This window comes from Protopterus annectens, chromosome 7.part0, assembly GCF_019279795.1.
Source record: "Protopterus annectens isolate FY-2018-M chromosome 7.part0, PAN1.0, whole genome shotgun sequence".
Lineage (NCBI taxonomy): Eukaryota > Metazoa > Chordata > Ceratodontiformes > Protopteridae > Protopterus > Protopterus annectens.
Window position 1 is genome coordinate 1,662,225,098 of NC_056739.1, and position 24,168 is coordinate 1,662,249,265.

The 24,168-nt window shown below is 37.9% G+C and overlaps 1 protein-coding gene across 1 annotated transcript in view; it reads right to left on the bottom strand.

The window, feature by feature from the left end:
* Positions 1 to 24,168, bottom strand: part of CACNA2D2 (calcium voltage-gated channel auxiliary subunit alpha2delta 2) — a 5,241,953-nt gene that overhangs the window by 98,274 nt on the left and 5,119,511 nt on the right. Inside the window, exons 33-36 of the mRNA XM_044078189.1 lie at positions 18,309 to 18,361; positions 17,837 to 17,892; positions 9,066 to 9,189; positions 8,341 to 8,456 (exon numbers count right to left, since the gene is read on the bottom strand). Of these exons, the coding sequence (XP_043934124.1) occupies positions 8,341 to 8,456; positions 9,066 to 9,189; positions 17,837 to 17,892; positions 18,309 to 18,361 (349 nt within the window). The remainder of the gene's footprint in view (positions 1 to 8,340; positions 8,457 to 9,065; positions 9,190 to 17,836; positions 17,893 to 18,308; positions 18,362 to 24,168) is intronic.

The window sequence follows — 24,168 nt, forward strand, 5'->3', positions numbered from 1 at the left end:
GGGGTAGGGGAGCCCCTCCAGTTTTATAGCTGCAAGACCTGTTGGGGAAATTGAATGGTGTTCATGTTTCACGTTAACATGCCCTCATTAGACCACTAAGTGCCCATATCACCTTCCGCCACCCCAGTCTTCAACAGCTTCAGGCAACTCTGCCTGGAATCGCTTCATTGGCTATGCTTGACAGAGGCTCAATTACTTCATCAATGGTGCGGAGAAAGTCAACATACTGTAGCTATGCTTCTAAATGCTCTTGGGCAGATATCCTACTACCTATCTGTGAACCTCTAAAGTGCAGACCATCACAGACATAATATGTGAATAAGCTTTCAGATCACAATACACAGTGAAATATTACCATGTAGTCAGAAAACAGTTAAGTACAGCAGGAACATACAGAACACTGATACATAATCACTCCAAAAGCTTATCTTGGAAGCTAGAAGACTTCTATAAGTTTAAGGCTTTCTATTGCTTACTAGAAGGTTACCTACAGGAAAGATGAGAAACAAGCACAGATGGGAAACATGCATGCAACAATACCATCTGGCTTGTATGTGTCAGCCTTAGGCTTTGGAATACTGGCCAAGGTTACTGGCACCTCCATAATGCCTTCTTTAGGCAAGTCTCAAAGGTGATTCCCACCTCCGTAAACAGCACAATAGCGAAATCATTGAGGGTTATGCTACTCAGTGCCAGGGGTTGTAATCACAACATGCACACACTCACAGCACTCCTCCATATGGACAACATCAACATCTGTGCAGTAACTGAGACCTGTTTTAAGGCTCCTCAGAGCACACCAGCACTGCCGGACTACAACCCATACCACACATTTCAGCCACAGAACATGGACTGACACAGACATGGAGAGGATGTTTCCATATTCCTCAGGGATACCTACACCTCCAGGTTAGTTGGGCAGCATGATACCTCTGAGATCATCCATGTGCAGCTAACATCCGCCACAACTGCAATGCAAACTGTGGCCTGTTACAGATCACCCTCCATGACCCAGGACCACCACTCCTCCTACTAGGAGACAGTCGAAAACATGACAGTCCTACCGAACAACCTGGTATTGGTCAATGTCAACTACCCTACCATTAACTGGGAAACTTACTCAAGTACTCACTTCCAGGCCTAGCGCTTCCTGGAAATTATCACCTCATATGCTCTGTGTCAGATGGTAAAATCCCTAACAAGAGGTGGAAACATACTAAAAGTGGTACTGACCAACATGGGTGACAGGTGCACCACAGCAGAGGTAAACCTGTCACTGGTTAGATCTGACCATGAACTATTTACTGATGATTTCCACACCCAACCATCTCCCCCACCCAAAGAAACCACAGTGAATACCTTTCCTACAGCTAAATTCACACTACTATAGACAGAGGTGGAAAGATTCACACCCCCCCACGCTAAGGGAAAACACTGCTCAAGATACAGAAAGATTTACAAATGCACTCTATAAGCACCTACAAAGATGTATGGATCGTGCCATCACTGGTAAGCCAAGACTCGCTCCTCCTAGACAAGGACACCAGTCTGGTGGACCCCTGCAATAAACAAGCTGTACAACAGAAGTAGGACAGTAGTCCAGAAAAACAGCAAAACCCAAGAAGGGTAGACATCCATGACCAGTATTAGTAAGAAACATAGGTCCGTCATGAAATCATCCAAGGCCAACATCAACAGGAAAATAGGCAGGGATTCAAAAGATAACCACAAAGCCTTATTTGGCTATGTCAAGGATCTAAGTGGTAACACACAGATTTGCACTTTGCCGGTGCAATACAGCACGAAATATACTGACCCTACTGATATCGCCAGCACCCTTGCAGATACATTCAGTGCAAATGTCGTCCCCTAAAGAGCCCACAACAATACCCGGAAAGTACAGTATCCCAGACATCAGAGACACACAGGTAGAAATGTCCCTCTCAGATGGCAAAACACAGCATCAGTGGAGGCAGATGGTGTCCCAGACTGCATCTTGCAAACACTACAAGACAAACTAACCCCACACCTAATTAAGCTTTTCAACCTCAGCCTCTACACAGGCTACATGCCCATACAATTGCGCATAGCAACAGTTATTCCACTCCACCAAGGTGGAAACACAACTGACCATGGTAACTACCACCCCATAAGCCTGACTAACCTGGTCTGCAAAGCTATGGAGTGCATCCTCATGGCACTCATTGACAAAGACATTGGTAAACTCCAAACACTTGACCCAACCCAGGTCAGCATGGTTGAGTGCAGATAATGCCTACTGAACCCGTTTGACATCTTACAGACAGTCATCAAGATGTTAGATGAGGGGAGAGGTGGTTCACACATACTTCCTGGACCTCACCAAGGCTTTTGACACCATTCCCCACTCAGGTATTGATAACCTCACCAGCCAAAACATAAACGCATACATCACAGGATAGGTTGCCAACAGGCTTACACACAGAGCCCACATGGTAAGACTAGCAGCCTCCAGGTCCAACTCTTAACCAGTCACAACTGGTGTCCCATAGGACTCAGTCCTGGGACCCCTACTTTTTGGCATATACTTCTCAGAGGTACAGGCAAACACAGGTGGACTATGGCAGACCATGTTTGGCAATGACTGCAAACTGGGAGCCACAATTGACAGTCCAGCTGACACAGACATCCTTCAAGGGGCCTCACAGAGATCGACATAGGGTGCCAAAGTCATGGACTCCAGCTAAGTGCCACAAACTGCATTGTCATTCCATTTTGGAAAAACTAAACACCCACATATTAACACATAAGTGGCAGCCACTTTAATACCGATGAGGTAATAGGGTATCTGGGGACTAAGGTAGATAGTGATCTCTCCTTTGACAATCATATCTTCAAAGTAGTTAGGACATCCTTCTATGTAGGCCATCTGACTACTAAAGGGTTCACATCTAGACATACTGAGGATATAGTGCTCCTTTATTCATCACTCATCAGTCCCACCATAGAGTATAATAACCCATTTGGGATGTACCTCAGAAGACACTTCCGACAGCTGGAAGGTCCATGAACATACCTCACCAAAGGATTACTGGCCTCAAACATATGTCCTATGCAGCCAGACTGAATAAACTCCTGCTTTACTCAGTGGCATCTTGTTTACTCAGAGATGATATCTGCTGGACAACAATGCCATTCTTTGGAACTACATCCCTAATTACATTATACAGAGCCCCTCACTAACACTCTTCAAGATAAACCTCGAAGAGTGGATGAGGAACAGTAGATACACCCCAGGGGACCCACCATTGGCTCTGCTCCCCAGAGGGAGAGTTAATTAATCAATGGAGTGGCAAAAGCTGACACATTTTGGCTAAGCTTATGAATGCCCTCAGGCAGTTAGCCAAGTACCTATCTATGAACCTATGACTCTATAAATACAGTATCTGCACATGCAGATAGCTTAATTTACTGTTCAGGTGTTGACTTACCTTGTGCCAATAGCAGTTCTGAGTGCAATAGTTGAGGGCTGCCTATGTTGGATGCACACAATAGCCTGCCTATACATGACTTTATACAAGTAGTATTGTGTGTGTGCCATCCATTTTTACTGTGTGTACAGGTGGAGAAAGTTGTCAGTCCCTAGGTGCCTGCACTGTCAGTGTGTGTGCTATACGTTCCCTCCTTGGCAAGGCATGGACATACTGGGAACACCTCAGTCTGCCTACTGGGACTTACTCAGGGTGTTTGTGGTCTGAGTACCTCTGTGCCTGTGGGGCCATTGGCAATGGTGCTTGGCTGTGAGGGTCTTCACCATTCTGTCCCTGCTGCAGCTGTTTCCACAGGATCATATTGCGCAGCATGGCACATACTATGAAGATGTGGGCACACATGCCTGGAGAGTACTGCAAGGCTCCACCAGATATATCTAAGAAATGGAACTGTGATTTAAGCATCTCAAACACATGCTTTATGATGATTCTGGTTTGTGCGTGTACCTCAATATGGCATTCTTGCATGGGTGTGTGTGTGCATTTCTGATGGGAGTCATCATCCACAGTTCCAGTGCACAGCCAGGATCCCCCACCAAGTGGCCATAATAGATGTCCCCCCTGGAAAATACCTGATACAGCTGTGAGGCATGCCAGATGTGGAAGTCGTGATAGCTTCAAGGTCTGCCAGCACACACATCCATAATAATGCCCTGGGCATTGCACATGGCCTGGCAGTTGATGGAGGGGTATCCCTTGTGGTTTATGTAGCACCTACCCTGCTCACTGGGTGGTGACTTGATGTGTATGTGCGTGCAGTCTATTGCACCCAGTACCTCCGGGTATTCTGCCACATGGTGGAAGAGATACATATTGCTGGCCAACTCCTCCTGTGTTCGGGGGAAGTATATGTGCTCATTGGCATGTGGTAACATGGCATCCAGGAATTGGTGAAGTACCCTGGATTCTGATGCCTGTGAGATCCACATGATATCCCCAGTTGGCCTTTGAAAGGTATATGTAGCTAGTATTGTCAGGCTTACACATATCTTCATATCCACTGGGATGGGTTCCCCTCTGTTTGTTCTGGCTCTGAGGCGTGGCCAGCACATCTCCACAAGTTGCTGCAGGGTGCCCCTGTCCACTCTGTAACACTCTACTATCTCCAGATCATGTAGCTCCTGGTAGGTTACCCTGGGTCTGAACACTCTTCTCCTCCTCTGGTGCCTGGGGTGGTTGTGAGCATCATTCTCCACACCACCTTCAGTCTCCAACACATGCTGGTGGATCAAAGCTATGGCATATTAAAAGTTCCCCATCTGTATACACCAATGGTGCAGAGTGTATGGGAATACACAAGTGTGTGTGAGGTGCTTTCACACTTTATACTATTGTGCTATGGATACTGCTGATATCATTGGGTGTGTATGAGCAATTCCAGCTGCAGAGTATCTTAATTATGGGTTTTACAGTGAGTACTGCAAGTGTGGGTCCTTTAGTGTGGAGTTATGCTTGCCTGCCTTGATTAATCTGTTGCCCTTTAATTCACTTTTATACCACAATCCCCTCCCATTATCAGGCATGCATCCACCTGCCATCTTTCTTGTTTTGTACTTTCCCTTCCCAGTCATGTGTTGCAAATTGTGTCTTGTAGCTGATATAATGCAAATCTGCTTTTTTCTGCTGTGACACGTTAGTGTTTTCTTTGCAGTACAGCCCCTCCCCTTTCCTGTTCTGCAGGTAGCTGCTTGCAGCCTTGTTAGCTGTTGTCAATGGCCCACTGTAGGTTCCTAGGTGTTAATTAGTTATTTGTACTCCAATTTCCCTGCTGCAGCATTTCCGTATTTTTTTCCTATATCCTTCCTGTTTTAGCTCTGGTGCACGCTGCGCATACCCATTTACCAAATTTAAGAGCATTTTAATCTCCATTCACATGCATACTCGGTTACCTTGTGTGCTCTCAGCTAAGCAAAGCTATAGCCAGTTCAACACACCCCTTTCCTGCAGCTTTGCTTAGCTACAGGAAAACCGATTTAGCAATGCTCCAATCTGCTTACTGTAAAGGTGACACATCCCTCTCTTGATGTCATTTCTATCTCAAGGGCACACCTCGGTGTTATAACGCTACACTGTGAGGTGCATCCTTACACCAGCAGGGAATCTGTGATTCACTATTACTCCTCTCATTTGCATGGCATTGCCTAATAATTCCTAGCTACCATGGAAAACACTGTCATAGACCCTTAGCAACCCTTGCACCATGGTGTGGTGTAACATGCTTGCCATTGACTATTATGGGAAAATCATGATATGTGTTACATTGCAGTTTTATTCTATATTTTTCTATTTTCCTTGCAATCCTGTTTGCATGCCACTGCCCTGCGCTTAAACTTCGCGATAGTGCAAAAAATTAAATTAAATGCTCTTTTTATATTTTGTACATGTTTTTTATGCCAATGGCTATATATTTAGCCATTGGCATATATTAACAATATAATATATTTGTTGGCTGGCTGTCATGGCTCCAATTTTATGTTTGCAAAAAGGTAAACTGTTTTTTTTATGGTTTACATTTCTGCATGCTTACACTATGCCTGCACCACTTCCTGGATTGCTAAATATCATCATTTGCATGCTGCAAATGGGGTAATTAGCATACAGGGGTCGGGAGCTGTGCAGGCATAGCGTACGCAGGTAGTGCACGTGGAAACAGCTCGTACCTGGATCAGTCGCCTGCCATATTTGGTGTTGGAACACCAACGCTACGCTTGCACCTGGTGCAAGCTTCATGAATCCTGGGGATTGTTTTTGTTTGTCTGAACATGTCCTTCGATGTTATTTTAAATATTTACTGTGATTTGAACTGATATCACTGTGAATATTTACCTAGTATTTTCTTGTTCTTCTACTATTCATTATTAAATATATTTAAACCTTTCATTGTGGCTAATCTTTGTAGAGATATTTAAGTTTTGAGAGTATTTGCATATTTATTTGGTGACACAGTGTGTTCCATTCCTAATAGCATTGCTCTTGGTCAAACTACCATTTGTATTAATATTAATATTACACAGTAAAATTGGACACCCTTTGTTAAGGACCTTAAAGTAGCTTGCAAAAGGTTCTAGTGGCAGTGATAACTAACTACCTTATAGTCAGTGCAGAAGGGGGCATAGCTAGTAAACCTGTGCCTGTCTTTGCCAGGTGTGTGTGTGTGTGTGTGTGTGTGTGTGTGTGTTTGTGTGTGTGTGTGTTTGTGTGTGTGTGTGTGTGTGTGTGTGTGTGTGTGTGTGTGTGTGTGTGTGTGTGTGTGTGTGTGTGTGTGTGTGTGTGTGTGTCATGTATGTGTGTAAAATAAATCTCCAAGAATGTGTTTGTCAGCTACTAGGGCCAGGACACGAAGCCCTGTTTGGTCAGAGAGAGTATTGGAGGACTTAGCTTGGAACTTTGGCTAAGGACTCAGTCTATAGCTGTGCCAGTGGATAGTCTTACTGGGGATCTGGACAAAGATGGAGAAACCAGCCCTGGACTGATTGTGGTCTCTGTGTGCCCTTAAGGGAAATTGCACTTGATGCAGAGAGCTGCATCTGGAAATACTGTGTGTGTGTACCCATCATCCTCCCAATGTATTGTACATCCCTCACCATTGCCAGTAGTGAGGATTGAGGGTCCTTGATTACTGGTCCAGTGGTGGGTCATCACAGTGCACTCATTCAATGACAAAAAATAAATTTATGTAAAAGGGTATAATTTTACTTTAATTTCTGACATTTTGCACAGAAATGTGGACATTTTAACAATTTTTTTTGCTGTAGAAAAGAAGCATATATTCCAGTGTGCTCCCATCTTGGTTTGCTGCAAAACTGTGCAGCTCACCTTTTGCATTCCTAATTAAAAGAAATCAAATAATACATTATTTGTGTATTACTACACATTTGCATTTTTAACTGTCAGAGTGCCTAGTTGTTTGGTACCCGTTATGATGTAAGTTCTGTCTCATGGTTCCTACATACAAATAAGTACTTTTATAGTAGTAGGAGCATACTGCTAGGAGTATAATGTTAGATCTATGTTAAATGTTCACCATCTCCACTTCCACAACAGCAAAAAGCTTTCATTAGCATTATTATGACTTGCTGCCTCCAGTGGATATTCAACACAATGAATGCCATATCATAACATATGGTTAAATAGCAGCTAAAGCTTAGAAATAAAACCTGATCTGTGAAAGTAGTATGAAAATTAAACAAATGTAATCAACTAGGTGACAAGAGTTAACTTAGCTCATGAAAGTAAAGGCTACCATAAGTTTAATAATTTCATTTGTATATGCATTACAGTACTGTCTTATAGGCAGAAGAATATTTTTTAACTTGACACTTGTTTACCAGGAAAGTCTGACTGGGACAGAGTCCATTTTTAGTAGAGGCCCAGGAAGACATGCTCCAGACACATGTGTTTTGAATGTGAGAGGAAACTCCATAGATGCAGGGAGGACATGCAGACTCCACAAACAAAGCACCAAGGCCGACCACAGTTAATGATACTAACTTTAGTAAGCAAATAACATGTATAACAAAGAAGCACATATACGATATGACAAGCTTCAAAGAAAGTGATTCAAGTGAAAATACAGCAAGAGAGGGAGATGTGAGCAAGTTTGTCAGGGAAAACATTTTGTAGTGTTGCTTTACATTATACAACACAAGATTTAACATACATCTTTTCCCTCTTGCATTCTAATAGTAAAACAAATGGAGAAACATCTCACTGCAGATGAGAATAAACCCCTTGGTAAATGGAAAGCAAAATACAGGATAATCACTCCAACTGTTTTCCTCATGACAGTTTAATGGCATTGAAAGGATACATCTTACCTCTTCTTGAATAAGCTTAGTACCTTCACACTGATTGCATGCACTGTTTAACTTGTCTGCCACTACAAAGAGAAGGTTAGTGTTGGGAATCCGTTGTGCATGGAAAAGCCTGCAAATAATAATATTAGATTTAAGTACATATTTTTTGCTTTTATTTTGAATTGTGATAAATTTGCAGCTTACAACCACAAATATCCTCTGACCATAGCTAAGCAATGTTAAATTTCTGTAGTACAGATATCGTAATACAGTAATACATGCTGTTTGTCGTTACATCAATTTCTGAATATGTATTGGAGAATAATGAAATAAAGGTCTACAATTAATTAATATCTACCCAAGATATATCAGACTAAGTGAAATACACTTTTATCTTGTAGCTGAGAATGCTTTGGTTTGAACAAAGCATTCATTTCTATTTAACAACAGCACCATAACATTTGTTATGGAGATGTATATCAAAAAAGCTTTTATAAGGTTAAGAAAAGTGTGTAATACTAATAATTCATAGCACTTTCCCACTGAAGTTACTCATTTTTGTGATCAACTTAACATTTTAAAATGTTTTAATGTGGTTGAAGAGTCATTTCAGCCAACCTCTTTCAAAGACTCAGTAAAATCATTTGTTTCCCCCAGCTTGCCTTACCAGTGCACATAGTGACAATATAAAAATTGCACCTTCACCCATATAATCAATGGAATTTTCTAAGTCACTAACCTGGAACAATTTCTACAGTCAATGATATTTTCATAGGATGCATTGCTGGTGCTGAAGTAGAACTGAGTTTGCTTCATGGTACAGCTAGTCTCCTTGTATTCCATGCTATCAGCCATAACATCTTCTGTTTTATCAGGACAGGAAAAAGAAATACAGGTTAGGATGAGGTTTCACTTTCTTTGCTATTTCATGTTTTTATATTCTTACGAGTGTTATCTATGTACAGTAATATCTGCTGTACAATTCTTCATTCAATATATCTTTCTATATAACATTAGTGTCAAGAGAGCAACAACAGCCAATGAGTTGAAAACAGTCCCATGAGTGGTAGTCACAAGACATCTCCCAACAACATTTATGCCTTAACTAGTACAGCCTCCCAGAAATATTAGAGTGCAACTAGAAAGCATTGCATTTTCTGGCAGAAACATAGGCAAAATTGTATGTCTCCATACTGTATAACAAAACATGGTGAACTGTGTTCCTAGTGTTTTACAGTCAGTATTACTACTTCATATATAGCTACTTACCTAGTCTACAAGCAGATATGGTCAATTACTATTATACAATACAATACAATTATAAGTATGGCTATTAAACCTAGTACACAGCTAGAGATGGTCAGCTACTAGTATGAGTACATATATTCATAGGTTCATAGGTGTGTACTAGGCTAATAGCCCTGAAGCCTTAACAAGCCTAACCCATTGGCATTGTACCACCCAACCTTAGTTCCCTGTGCCTCTGTCAAGCATAGCCACCGGAGTGATCTGCAGGGTGAATTTTCTGTTTCCCATCCACCAATCAAGATTTCTCTTGAAGAGGGCCAGTGAGGTGCTCTGTTTGATATGTATGGGAAGTCTATTCCATAGCATGGGCAGTCTCTGGGTTATGAACCTGTCCCTCCAGCATGTTCGATTGATTGTGGTAATGAGGTTGAGGACTCTGGATCGTGTGGTGTGGAGTGATTGGGATTTCCTTAAATGTAGCATTTCTAGCAGAGCTGGGTCAGACATGGCTTTGTAAGTCAAGCAGAGATCGCCTCTAAGTAGGGGATATGAGACAGAGAATAGTTGGTGTTTTCTGAGTCTGTCCATATAGGACAAGTGCTTAAGGCCTAAGATCCTCTTTGTGAGGTACTTTTGCATTATATAACCTGAAATAGTCCATAAAAATCTGTTCTTCAACCATCTGTATTGAATTTTACCTTTTACATAAAGTGCAAGGTAATTCAATTATAACATGCAATATTTGCTAACTTGGAACAGTTTCTACAAACAAACAAACAAACAAACAAACAAACAAACAAACAAACAAACAAACAAACAAAAAGATCTAAGATGATCCAAGAGCCCTGTGTTGGCAAGTTGGCTTCTCAAGAGCATTCAAGTGGAAGTTTTTGGTATATGTATCTGTCTATATATAACACATGTGTAACTGTCTACCTATATCTATATGTACAAGCTAGGTCCCTCTATAGCCTATCTCATGTCAGACATTTCTAGAACTCTTCGGTAAGTGCTTTCACTGAGAAGCCTCATTGTAGGTCTGGGAAATTTTTTTCCCATAAATTTATTATTAGGTACCATTGAGTGGTGCAAAACATGAGCAGAAGATTACCATCGTCTAAGCAGTGAAACAAGAATAAGATACTAAGAATATATTTGCTGAATTAATCATACAATTTGACCTATTGACCAGAGAGTTGTTCTGCATGCACTCATTTCATCTGTGTCTATAGCGCATGCATGAAGATTTTTTTTGTCTGGCAGTCTTAGACAATTGCTGTGATTTTCTTCATTCTCATACATTATAGACACACATTCCCTAAAAGACTATCAGAATTTCCATCCCTGATTAGAGCTAACATACTATAGTAGGGGATATTGCACAGAGTCAGCATTTGCAGTGACATAATTGTAAACGAGTGACAGATATACAAGTTCCAGACTTGTCTGGGGTTAGATGATACTGCATAGGAATCCCAGAGCAAATCTTCAATACAACACTATTATTACATCTGAGAAATCGATCATACAGAATGTGTAGTTCTCATGAATGGTGCACTTTTTTTTTACTAGCAAAGGTAGCTAATCTACAGTACTACTATAGGTGGCCAGTTATTTTAGTTGTTTAACTAATGCAGTAGGTCAGGCCAAGAACTTGTGCTTATATAAACTGGAGTAGACAAACACACATTTTCCACATCTATGTTTTAGTATTGCATGTTGTTGTTGTTTGTCTTTCGGCTTTTTCCCGGTAAGGCGTCGCCACAAATAAAATTAACAAAAGCTGTTGATTACAATTTTAGTCAGGTATCACAGATGCACATTGACCCAGCAAAATTCTAACTTTATTTTTGTTCCCACTTATAGAAACAAATTTGTACTGCTTAATCTCTTGCATAATCTTATATAATGTCTTTCTATTAGGACATCCACTAGTCCTCCCTTTTCCTGCAACAAACTTTTTTGCTATCATCTGGAGTAAGATTAAGTACAGTATTGATAAAAATCAAACCCCATAATCTTAAACTTCATTTTAACAGAAACAGATTCCTAGTTATACTCATTTTATGGTCATCCAATCTATCTGCCAAGTCCTGAAGTACTAATTTGTATTTGCAAGTCTGAACAAATTCCAGAAGACACACTGCCACCTTCCATAGTCTTCTGAGTCACATCTTCAACATCCACCAAAATATGATGACATACCTAGATTTTGTTGCATGCTTATGTGAGTCACATATCTCCTCCCACTGCTTAATTGTTATCTGGCTGGCTAATCTTTTTCTGTAACCCTTTCTATTATTAATGGCTTGGTCTCAAAATTTTAAAATGTAGTTTCATTAAAGCTCAGCTAAGTGCATTTTGAACCTGTTTTCAAAAATCTAACTTCAACCAAAAACACATCTTTTCCCAGATTCTTATCCTTGTATTGCTTTTTGTTTGTCTCTGTGTTTGTGTTCAGACAATAACCTCTAGAATGTCAAATAATCTTTATAAGCAAGTCTGAATATTTGTCTTTTATTCCAAGACCTATTAATTAATTATTACACAATTGCTCCCAAAACATGGGTCACAGAGGAGATGTGCAGTGCTTAATTTTTGGAGCTGCTGCTCACATTGTAACAGGCTTGCTGTGGAGGTAGGAAGTGAATGAAAGGCAGGTCAAATTCTTCTTATATAATAAAGGACAGTTATTGGTCCATGACTGCTTGAACTGGCAGTATCAGCAAGAGTAGGTCTGATGATGAGATAATAATTAATAACTTTCATTAGGTACAATATTACATGTCCAGAAAATGGCAACCTTGAAAGTACAACTCAATAACTGAGGCCGTGTTTCCTTTTCAGTTTCAGCTATTTTGACATATTTTTCCAGAAGCAAAACCACTGGGATGTCTGGTCACAAGTGTGGCCTGGTAGACTGGTGACAAACTGAAGCTAGCTTGATTACAATTTAATGGGCTCATGGTGCTAAAAATATATATAGTGAATCAAGGGTTACAAGTCTGGGCATGGCATCAAAACACTGCATAGTATACTGTGAAAACGTGAAACAGCTACATATTGGCTAAGATGCATTTCTCCACAATTACTAACTAGCTATGACCTACAGATAGGGCACACAACCACAGGCTGGAAGGATAATAAGACATTGTGAGACACTGTAAGACAGTAGGTTGGCTAGTAGAGAGTTACCATCTATAGAAGCTGGTAGTTTGCATAGCCACATTGGGATGTGATTATGCTGCTGATCCTCATGGTACACCTTTAGTTTAGAGTGAAGTAATACTCATGTGTCCATTTGGAAGGCGAAGAGCAGTTTGTCAGGAAAGAGCACTGAGGAGACAACTAGAAGGTTTCAGAGTGCAGTGGTTCAGCATCAAAGGACTAAGATGGACTTCTAGCATATTCGTCCATATTATATACATACATGAAGTTTGGAGTTTTGTGGGGTCTACCCCTACACTAGAGAGTGCAGGGGGATTAATCCTACAAAAACAGAGAACATCAATATTTGACAATGGAGTTTTTGTTTGTTGTTTGTGTGTGTGTGTGTGTGTGTGTGTGTGTGTGTGTGTGTGTGTGTGTGTGTGTGTGTGTGTGTGTGTGTGTATCTGTAATTCTGGGACTCACAGTTATGGTTATCAGGCTTACAATAGCAAGTCTTCTGGGGTCCCTTGTGGAACATTAAAACGATCCCTTCAGTAGAACAGTACAGTTGGAGAACAGCAGAAACACTCCAGTCAGAGCTGTTTTTCTTCCTTTCCTTCTTTCTTTCTTCATTTCTTTCTTTCTTTCTTTCTCTCTTTCTTCTTTCTTCCTTCCTTCCTTCCTTTCTTTCTTTATCTCTTTCTTCTTTCTTTCTTTCTTCCTTTCTTTCTCTCTTTCTTTCTCTTTCTTTCTTTCTTCTTTCTCCAAATAATATCACAGCATTTGAAGGATGACCACAAGAATTACAGACTATTTAAAACAGGAGCTTAGACACTGCCATGGAAACTCTGAAGCAACAAATAGAATTCAGAAAGGTCCTTGCAGTGGATTGTCAATGAACAGAGCCAAAGTTTGAAAAGGATATACTCTCTGTGCAAACACTGTGGTGTTTCAGACTCATACCTCTCAACTGTTCAGATTTTTATAGAATATCTAGATTTTTGCCTCATATTTTGGTCCATTTTTCATAAATTGTGTTTTTCTGGCAAATAATTACAGTTTGAAATCAGGAAATAATGACATATATTTGAGTTTCAGTCTCCATACCCTTCAGACTATTCATAGTAATGAAAACCTGTTATTCTATCAACATTGCAAGTTTGTAAGAGCATATTTAAAAAGTGCCCCTATTTTGGGGCTTTTATCCCCTCAACATGTATGTTTTTTTTCCATATTCTTATTCTAAGAGGTTAAGAGTTTTGTTCTGACCTCTATGATATCATAGCATTTGAGGTCTGGCTCTAAGAACTTTAAACATTGACTCTAAAATTAGAGTTCTGATCATGCCATTACATACATAAGGTTCACAGAGCAACAGAATTTTCTCTGCAGAAAATTCTCACTTAATGGGGCCCCATTCAGTACAGGATAACTTTTGCAGATGTAGCTTATTTTATTTCCTCCAATGACATTAACGCACGGCATAATGAAATCCATTTAATAAGAAATACGATGACATAAGCGAAAGTCAGGCAGAAGGCATTGATTATCAAGGTCTGTCAGACAGGAATACAAGGACTAGGATGCAGTTACCCTAGTAAGGTCAACACTAGTAAGGTTTTGAGCTGCTAATGAGCTGCTTCCTCAGACCTTTGCAAAGAAAACTGTGATAGTTAACTGCTAGCATATAAGACAGTGTAAACAAATAATGACTAAAGGAAGCATGTAAGGCCGTTCTTGAACCTGGAGACAACTAACAGAAAATGAGTGACACAATAATCATTGGTCTAGAACTCTGCAAAAAGTTACATTTTCAGAGGTTGTTATGTCCATGAATTTGAAGGGTTGTATAATATTACCTGGCCAACAGTAAACTATATTCTTTATTAATCATAGTGTATTACCCAAAATAATTGATGGCATAAATATAAACTATTCATGCTAATAGTTTTTATAACTGATGTGACCAAACATCCTTTGAGCTAGGCCAAAGAACAATGCTTGGAAATGTAAACTGAAGCCAAGTATGTTTTCAAAGCTCCAACCAGGTTTAACAAAAAGACATTATTAACCTATTGATTCTTGACCGCTATGTTATCTTCCTTGTGACAGAAACTACTGTTCAACCTTTTACCAAAATAAATCATTACGTGAGAGAATGTTATGCTAACCCAGGACTCCGAACGTGACTGAGCCTTCAACTAAAAAATGAAACTCCTTCTTCTCTTCACTATACTACTGAATTGGTGACGTAATCCTTTGAGAATTAGCTCTTGCATGTATTTATAATGTGGCATAAGCAAATGATAGAATAAAACTTGCAATGAAAGGAGTATGCCCAAAACGGTATTCTTTTACAACATAATGCTTACAATGTACACATGGTACATCATTGTAGGCAGCCAGATGTTGTCGCAAAATAAGAAACAAGATAAAGAATACAATTTAAAGGCAACCCATGTATGAACTGTTTTTACCTCTGAAAAGAAGCACACACACACACACACACACACACACACACACACACACACACACACACACACACACACACACACACACACGCGCGCGCACACACACTTGAGAGGAGACACTGAGGTATGCAATTAATTTTTAGATCCAAGTCTTGTATATGTAAGTTGTTGATGTAAAGTAGATGATGCTTCTTGCAGTCCAATTCAACTGATTTGATGCTGAACAGTTTTCCACAGGAAACCAGTGTTGGTGCAATTTCTGTCTGTGGTCTGGCAACAATCAATTTAACTTTTAGAAATGTCCCTTTCTTCAGTATTTGTGTGATCATGGAGTTGGTAGATATGTTTGTGGGGTTGTGGGCGTATGGCGTACAGGGGGGCTTGTTCCTGCAAAAAAACAAACCCTTCCTACAAAAGTTTTCATTGGGAAAAGTACTTGATGACTTGAACTCTGGAAGCTATGAACTTGTTGAAGTAAACATCAAGGACTCATAATTGAAGCATATTTCATAACATGATGTTAACTGTAGGTTTGAGCATAAGTGGAAGATTGGCAAAAAATATTTCTGGGTTGGTAGTTGGTTTTGAAACTCTGACTGCCTAGTGCCATTTATAAAGAATGACTAAAGACTTGGTGGTATTGTGTCTTATAGTTTTAGTTATCGCATATTGCTAATTTCTCCCTTAAAGTAATTGGAAGCACAGCTGCTTCACTCATCACCAACTTTAGAACATCATCTTTATTGCCAGTCAATGGAAAGTGAACATACATTGATCTACATTTCTGGCTTGTGTGGCTGCTTTGTCAATGAGTAGTGATGGGGGGTGTTGCATGGTCATTACTGCAGGTGAGAAATGAAGTTTGGCAACAAACCAAGTTGTCCTTGGACATCTTCGAGGGGTTAGACTGATATTAGTGGGTGTTAAGTGGGTTGAGGTGGTGAAAGGGTTAAGTGGACGCAGGGAGGATTGGGAGGAAATGAGATAAGGATAGGGAGGGGCTTAAGAGGTTAAGACAAGTGTAGCTGGTTAAAGCAATCACATTTTGGCGTGAATTATACAACACTAAAATCTGCAACTGACATTTATTTCTCATGTGTTGCCCAGTGGGGAAAAAAACAGCAAATAGGTGGACTAACACATATGTATGTACTCCTTCATTTCACAGTTTCACTTTAGAATCCAGTCAAGTATCTATGAACAAACCATAACATTATCATCATCTTTTTCAGCTAACATCAAGAGAATAAAACAATTCATAGTACAAAAAGCAATGCAAGATGACAAAAAAAAAAAAAAAACCACTGCAGTAGCTATATCGGCATATTTCAATTGCAAAGCCATTCAGCAAAAACATGTAACTAATTGGCCCTGGTTTGAATTGTAAAATTTCTGCTACATATGCCAAAATAAATAGTTCCATAATGGACAAGAAAAACCTTTATGTGAAAATAATAAATACTCACCACTGCTACCACTACTATAAAACTATACGTTAGAAAAAGTAATATTTCTACATCTTGTAACACTGTAGGTTCAGGGTTATTGCAGGTAATGTCCTTTTGTAGATGCTTCCAACCTAAATGTCCTTATTTTGAAATCATGCATCAAACATTTTAATACTGTAGGTAGAGTGTGAAAGTGGACAGCTATCCTGAACAAAAAAAAAACAGGAGACACAGCCAGCATGACAAAGGAGTTACTGATCAGGTAAGAGTTCACTATCAGCAATCAAATAACCAGCTAACTGACACCATGGTGGCTTTAAATGGATTAGTTTATTTTTTTTTTTTGTGTTGGAATTCTGCTGTGATTTTAGGACTTTTGTTTGTTTGTTTGCTTTATTTTTGGTCCTTAGCTTTGGAGAAGACCTTCTTTCTGGTTCTCAAATCACAAACAGGGGAGGGGGGTACTCTAGGACTGCACAGGGGGGGGGGGCAGATGAACTAGCTACAGTTCTGAAATATTTAAATGAATGTTAATAATGCAAGAACAGTCTTACAATAGAAGCTTTAAAACTTTATGAAGTGGGACTAAAATTACATTATATTAGACAGTAATGTTGATGAAAAACAGTACAGTGCGACCCAATGTTCCAAGACAACTACAACCCTTAGAATCATGATACCAACGATGCATGTAAAAAACAAATCATTTGTTTAGGTCATTTGACAACCAGCATTCAGTCACATTCAGTGCCATCACATTCAGGAAACCAGATCACTCTAGTTTCCTTCTTTGTTATTAGATTATGGCATGATACCTGAAGACACTAAAACACTGGGTAGGAAAGGTAAACAAATGCTAAGCAAATTGTTGTCATGTTGTGAAATGAATGCTGGCTGACTCTTGTAAGGGAATTGAGAACATGTAACAAAACTAACTCTGTATAATTAAAAAGCTCCAAATGCCTATAATTCTAATATCTGTGATTTCTAATCTGTCTACTGCCCTCCCCCTCATTTGAGAGATTAGTAGGGAACAGTTGAGTAAAATGACTTAAGATTGATGACTGGGACAAGAGCCTTATAATTAGAAAGCAACTAGACCTTAAAAGTATGTTAAATGATGCAGTACTGAAAAACAACTACGATCTTAATATTCCTTATGTATTTATATTTGCTAAATGTTAGATTCATACCTGATCCAAGCCAGTTGCTGTAAGTCAGTCCATATAGAAGTTGTTGAAACAAGGACCTGCAAATCAATAGCAGAAGTAAAACAATTCAGTAATTATAGAGATGCATAGCTTAAAAGGTCTGTGATATAAAATGCTTACAATTATGATTGTGTCAGTGTGATTTGTTTTTATTTATATAACGGTATGATTGCGTATGTCATAACTGATGGTTTAATAAAGATGTTTCTTGTTTACAAAAGGGGGGAAGGAACTGAATAATTTATGTGATGTTGCTTAGGTTATTTTATATCTAGCAATATATGTGAAGCATAATGTTTGTTAATTTTAACTTGTTGATACAGTTTGATTACTTTTATATAAATGTAAATGTGCCTATACCACAAGTGATAATTCAATAAAGGTGTTTAAAAATAAAAATATAATGGAATATTATTATTTTAGGCAAACACTAAATCTTAGAACACTATCTTACCAAGCAGCAGCAGATGTCCACCAGGCCAGATTCAAGAGGTCAGCAATTGTTGGCTACAATACAAAAAAGTAATATCATAAGACAAACAGAAGGAATTATTTAGGAAGTAGTCATCAAATTATTGTACATTGAGGGTAATAGCTAAGAATGTCAACTGCAAGACACCGTATATATGTTTAATCACACAGAAGTGTACAGGTTCACATGGAAATCTCATCATATTGAAGTATTAAAATCTCGTATATGAACAATTTAAAAGGTATTTTATTGCAAATTTTAAAACAAGACTGGAATGGTGTATTGCAGAAGGTAGGGGTGAGGAAAATATATACAGATATTACAATAATCAAATAAATCAAAATGTGTTAAACATCACTAGTATCTTCATTGATTATAACAAAGCCTTCAACAGGGAGCTACCATTGATGATATGAATTACAAAAGAGTTCTCTCTGAGAACTCCCAGAAGTGCATGGGTTTAAAGTGAAGCTCTGTACTGAATTGGAAGATGTACTGCTGTAGTTATAAAGGGAAAGCTTTTGTAGTGTTGACTCTTATAACATTGGCAGGGATCAAAAAAGTTGATAAGCAATTGTGTATGCTGAGATAAAATCAATATGGCTGCCAACTATGAGGTGAGTGAAGAACAGGCTATAGCTTTGACAGTAGGCCCTTTTCTTAATAAAATAGTTGTTGCTTTGTTTTAAGGAAACAAAATAGTGTCTTAACAACTGCATTGCCTTGATGAACTGAAGAGATGTGAAAATGGCTGATGTCATGAACTCACAAGTTACCACAACTGAGTAGCTTCAACTATGACATGGAGATTTATATGAGTAGAATGTGAACCTGGTTAAAAAAAAAAAAAACTTAAATTTGTTGGAGGATAAATTGAAAGACTTTAAAGACACAGCCTGATAGGGAAAAAAACACATCTGAATACTAATGGTTGTGAGACATATACTCAAACCAAATTAGCCAAGTGAACTGGATTGCATGCAAGCCAAATAAGAGTCAAGGGGGTGCACAGGGTCTATATGTTGAAGTGGACTGTGGCTAAAGTGAGAATAAGGCATGTTTTCATCACGTCTGAGTCACAAAGCGAAGGATCAAATTTTGACACTGTTATGATTGCCAAGTAGCTTATACCAAACTAAAGGTGCATCACTACTCTTCAAAAATGTTTAGTATATTTATATCAAATGTAAAAAGGCTCAGTTTATAGGAGCAATGAAAGAATATCAGGTGAAATAACTGAAATTGTAGGTTCTTTATCAGATTATTACAACAGTGTATTTCTCACAGTCTATTAGATATAGTCTGACTACCAGGAAAGTAATCAATGAACATGATCCAAATAAAGAGGAAGAGCATGTGACTGTTGTGATGCTTGAATGAAAAGAAAGACTATCAATATCTAAGCCAAGGTAGCATCTACAGTTTGTGCATTGGCTGATGGCTTTATCTGACTCAAGCGCCATTTCTGATCCAATGGCTGAGGATCCACTGGGGTGACAATGGGAAATCCATGGGCTGACTAAATGAATAAAGAGAAGTTGATTGATTAGAATGTAAGTTTGGGTACATATTAAAAGAACTTTTAAAGCTTTATTCAACATTTCACTGATCTTCAAGTGATGCTTTAGAGATGAGGCTCTGGTCTGACAGATCTGTTAATATATATATATATATATATATATATATATATATACACACATACTGGGAGGTAGTAAAAAGAAAGAAAGAAAAACAAATTATATTGGTAAATGGGTAGAAGACTGAAAAAGAAAAAAAAAGGATAAGTACAAAAGAAAAAAAAAAGCTAATGATTGGGGTTTGGTGTAATGGTTAAAGTTGACTTATAGATGCAAAGTACAGTGTTTGATTTTCACCTTTGAGAAGGAAATTGACTAGACTTAGAATGGCTGAGTAAGAAAAATAGCTTAGTAATTAGCTATGAACTTATGAAAACATGAATCGAAGGAGAAGAGAAAATAAAAATTTTAGAGTGCTTAGTGTAAATGAGTGTGATTTAGATGTAATTATATAGCGTTTATATTGAATCAGTGAATGCTTAAAAATGTGAATGCTGATTCACCGACCCTATTTCAGCGAACGCTGAAAATGGCGAACACCCAGAACAGCGAATTTTTTCACAGGGAAAAAAATTGCTGGGCCAGTTTTGGGAGTTTGCCATTTCCTCCACTGTGGTGCGATCTCGGAGTTGGTATATTTAAGTAGAGTGGGTGTGGAGGGCACAGCCCCCACATTAAATACTGTTTTAAGTCTTTTTTTTAATTTTTTTGTGGAACAGCGATTTTTTTCCCTGTTTCGCTGAACTAGGGTCGATGAATAAGCGTTCGCTTTTCTAAGCATTCGCTTATTTAATATAGACCAATTATATAAGACGACAAAAGATTTTTAACAAATGGATAAAGATTACAAACAGAGAAACTATGGGGGGAAAGATAATCTGGAATCTGGTAAATGAAAGATGCTCTGGAAAAGACATATTCTGTAGAAATACAGTAAAGATATTAGATGTAACTTTAATAAAAATGGGAAGATCAACCATTGTAGATTTAAAATGGAAAGAACAAGTATATAGAATTATAACATTTTATACTTGTACTATTTGTAAAGAAAGGGAACACTTATTTCATCAGATTTTAGACTATGCAGTGATAAATATGAATATTATAATAAAAAGAGACTTTAATTGCGATTTAAGAGGCAAGTGGAAAATGAAAGGAAATGATATGGAAAAATGTTAGAAGTTATAAGATGTGGTAAGTTGAAATTTTAGGACAAAAATTCATGGACTTACAAAATGGGTATGTATAGAACTGAAATAGATTTTTTTATAGTATCATAAGGTTTGGTTATAGGAGAAGGAGAGATTGTTGAAATAAGATTTTCTGATCATCTTGCAATATGGCTAGAGATAAAGGAAAACAAGGAATATATAAAAATTGGCAAAGGGATAAGAAGGATAAATGAGAAAGCATGGAATGAAGAAGGTAGGAGCTAGTAATATATTTACAGAAAGATCATGTTACTAAGAAAACATTTTATAAATAATGGTCTGAATGGATGCTACTTAAGGAAAAATATTAAAAAATGTTTTTACACTGGTAATATGACATGAGAAGCAGCAGAGAAAGAAAATACAAAAGAACATATAACAATGTATTATATGAAGATTTAGAACATAATGATATAAAGTACTTTGACAAAGAAAAAGAATTATATGAAAGAAATCAAGAAAAAATACACAAATCATTATACAAGCAAATATACTCTTACAAGAAAAATGAGTATTGGGTTACTTAAGCAGATTAGTAAAGTATTAGTATAATCTGAGAATAAGATGTAAAAGGAGAAATAGAAAAACTCAGGAAAGATTATGAATAGTGTAGCACAATATGTACAAGAAATAAAAAGAATGTAGTAAAAAAAACATGGAAAGCAAAAAAAGTTAACAGAAAAAGAGTATAAAAAGGTGGAAAAGGAAATTTCTTTATATAAGCTAGATAAAGTATCAGGCCAACTAAATATAAATTTGACTGCAGGACTAGATGGAATAAGGTATGAAATGTATACAAATTTAAGGGACTGGAAAAAAAGGTTTTAAAGGTTGTAAATGAATGGCTAAATGAAGGTTTCATGTATAAAGAATTATGTAGTGGAATACTTAAATATGTATTGAAGAAGGAAGATAGAAGACAATTAAAAATCTGGAGACCGACAGTATTAAATAATAATGATTATAAGATTTTTATGAAAATAATGCAAAATAGGTTTGAAACTAAAATGCAAAATACTATGGAAGATAGTATATATAGTATAAAGGGGAGGGGTTGTCAAAAATTATCAATTATAGTTAGAAAAATTGTGGATGATATTGTGAATAGAAAAGAAAAACTGAAAGTCATGATAGGAGACCTTAATAAGGCATTTAACAGAATTGGATAAGAAATATTATGGGTAATAATGAAATAATATAATATAAATATATTGTTATGTAAAAAAACAGTATGCACATATTCATTCACTGCTTCTGGGACCAGACCGTTCAATGAAAGCTTGGTCTTTAGTAGCTTAAATTGTTTAACTCTGTTTGGACTTTTATGCTCAAATGTTTAATTTCCTCACAGTAATGCCACATACAATGAAACACTGGCAGACAACACCATGTTTCAGGCAGTTAGACTGGGCAATCGGAAAAAGAAAGAGAAGCAAGATGACTTCAGTTTATTTAAAGTCCAGCAGGCTGGTATAGTAGCATAGGCAGATTCTAGAACTTCTGCTGTTTGACATTAAATCCTGCTACTTCAGATTGTGGCTTGAATTTGTTATACCTGTCTTCAGCCTATGACAGTGGGTATGCACCAAGTATTCAGACGACAGCAGCAAAACATATACATAGAGCTATACATCAATGTGGCACGCAGTGCAATACAGCAACAGAGCAAGACAGCACAGTAATGGGCACCAGATGCTACCTTTTGTGTACAGTAGGCTCAGAAAAAGTGCATTATATGGGGAAAAATACCTGTTAAAGTTTTGTGGTACTTATAACTTCATGTGATTATTTTCACTGCCTTTCACTTCTAATAATAAGACATTCAAAGGCACTGAGTACGTTTGTCTGTGTTTCTCTGTCTGGGCTTAATTACACTACCCATATTTGCACCTTGTTTTGACTTACAGTGGCCATAACATAAGAGGTTGAAGCTGTCCATATTTGCATCTGTTTTGTCTTACTCTGTCCATGAAATAAGAGGTTATTAACTCTTAATCTGGTAACACCTTTGACATTTGTCAGCTGCAACATGTGTCACTAATACATGAATTATATGACTCTGCTTCCTATCAATCTGTTTATCTATATGTACATTAATTAAAATAAGAAAATGCATATTATTTTCCTTTTACAGGGCATGTTCTGCAGGCACACCAGAAATGCTTGCATAAGAAAATAATACTTTGAATTATATTTGCATTTTAAAAACATATTAGCATAGCTACAAAAGTTTATAACTACTAGTTGAATTACACAACTACACTTTCTGATGTACTTCGCATGAGTAGACATGCTCAACAATGTTTATATGCACAGTACACATCACAAAGTTATCTCTTTTAAATGATTTCTGGACAAACAGGAAGACCAAGAAATGTATTTGCATAGCAAAGTAGTTTTACAAAGTTAAGATATACGATCTGGTTTATCCTCTCCTGGAAACATTTACCCATCTGGATCTTAACTTCAGTAGTAAACTATGAGAGTTCTGTCAGCCCCTTTTTGCATGATTGTTTTTATTTGGCAGTTCTTTTCTATGAAGAAATATAGAAAATGGCAAATGTTCTCCTATTTTAGGAGAAAATAGGGGGAGCAGGAAAAAGCAACACAATCCATAGTTTCAAGAAAAGCAAAAGGTAAGAAACACTATACTGAAGAAAAGAGGGAGAGACAGTACATGAGAGAGGTACAGGCTTAGGCAAAGAAACTCTATCATGAAAAGGCACAGAATCAGCAAACAGAGCAGACATGGAGATAATATTTGAAAGGACAATGTAGGGAGGGTTGAGTTGGCCAGGAAATACAGATGAGAAAAAATTGTCATTTGTTGGTTGGCAGAAAGACTACTAAGAAAAGCAGAGGTGGTACATGGGAAGTGGGGAACATAGGACTGTAGTCAAGGGAAACATTAGTTGGAGCAATACAATATCAGCTTCAGCTTTTAATGACTGTATCCAGGTGTAAGTACTTACAGAGTAGATAATGGAATAACAGACATCAGCAGTAATATCATAGATTTCCCGAAAAGCGTATCATTCTCATATTACCAGTGCA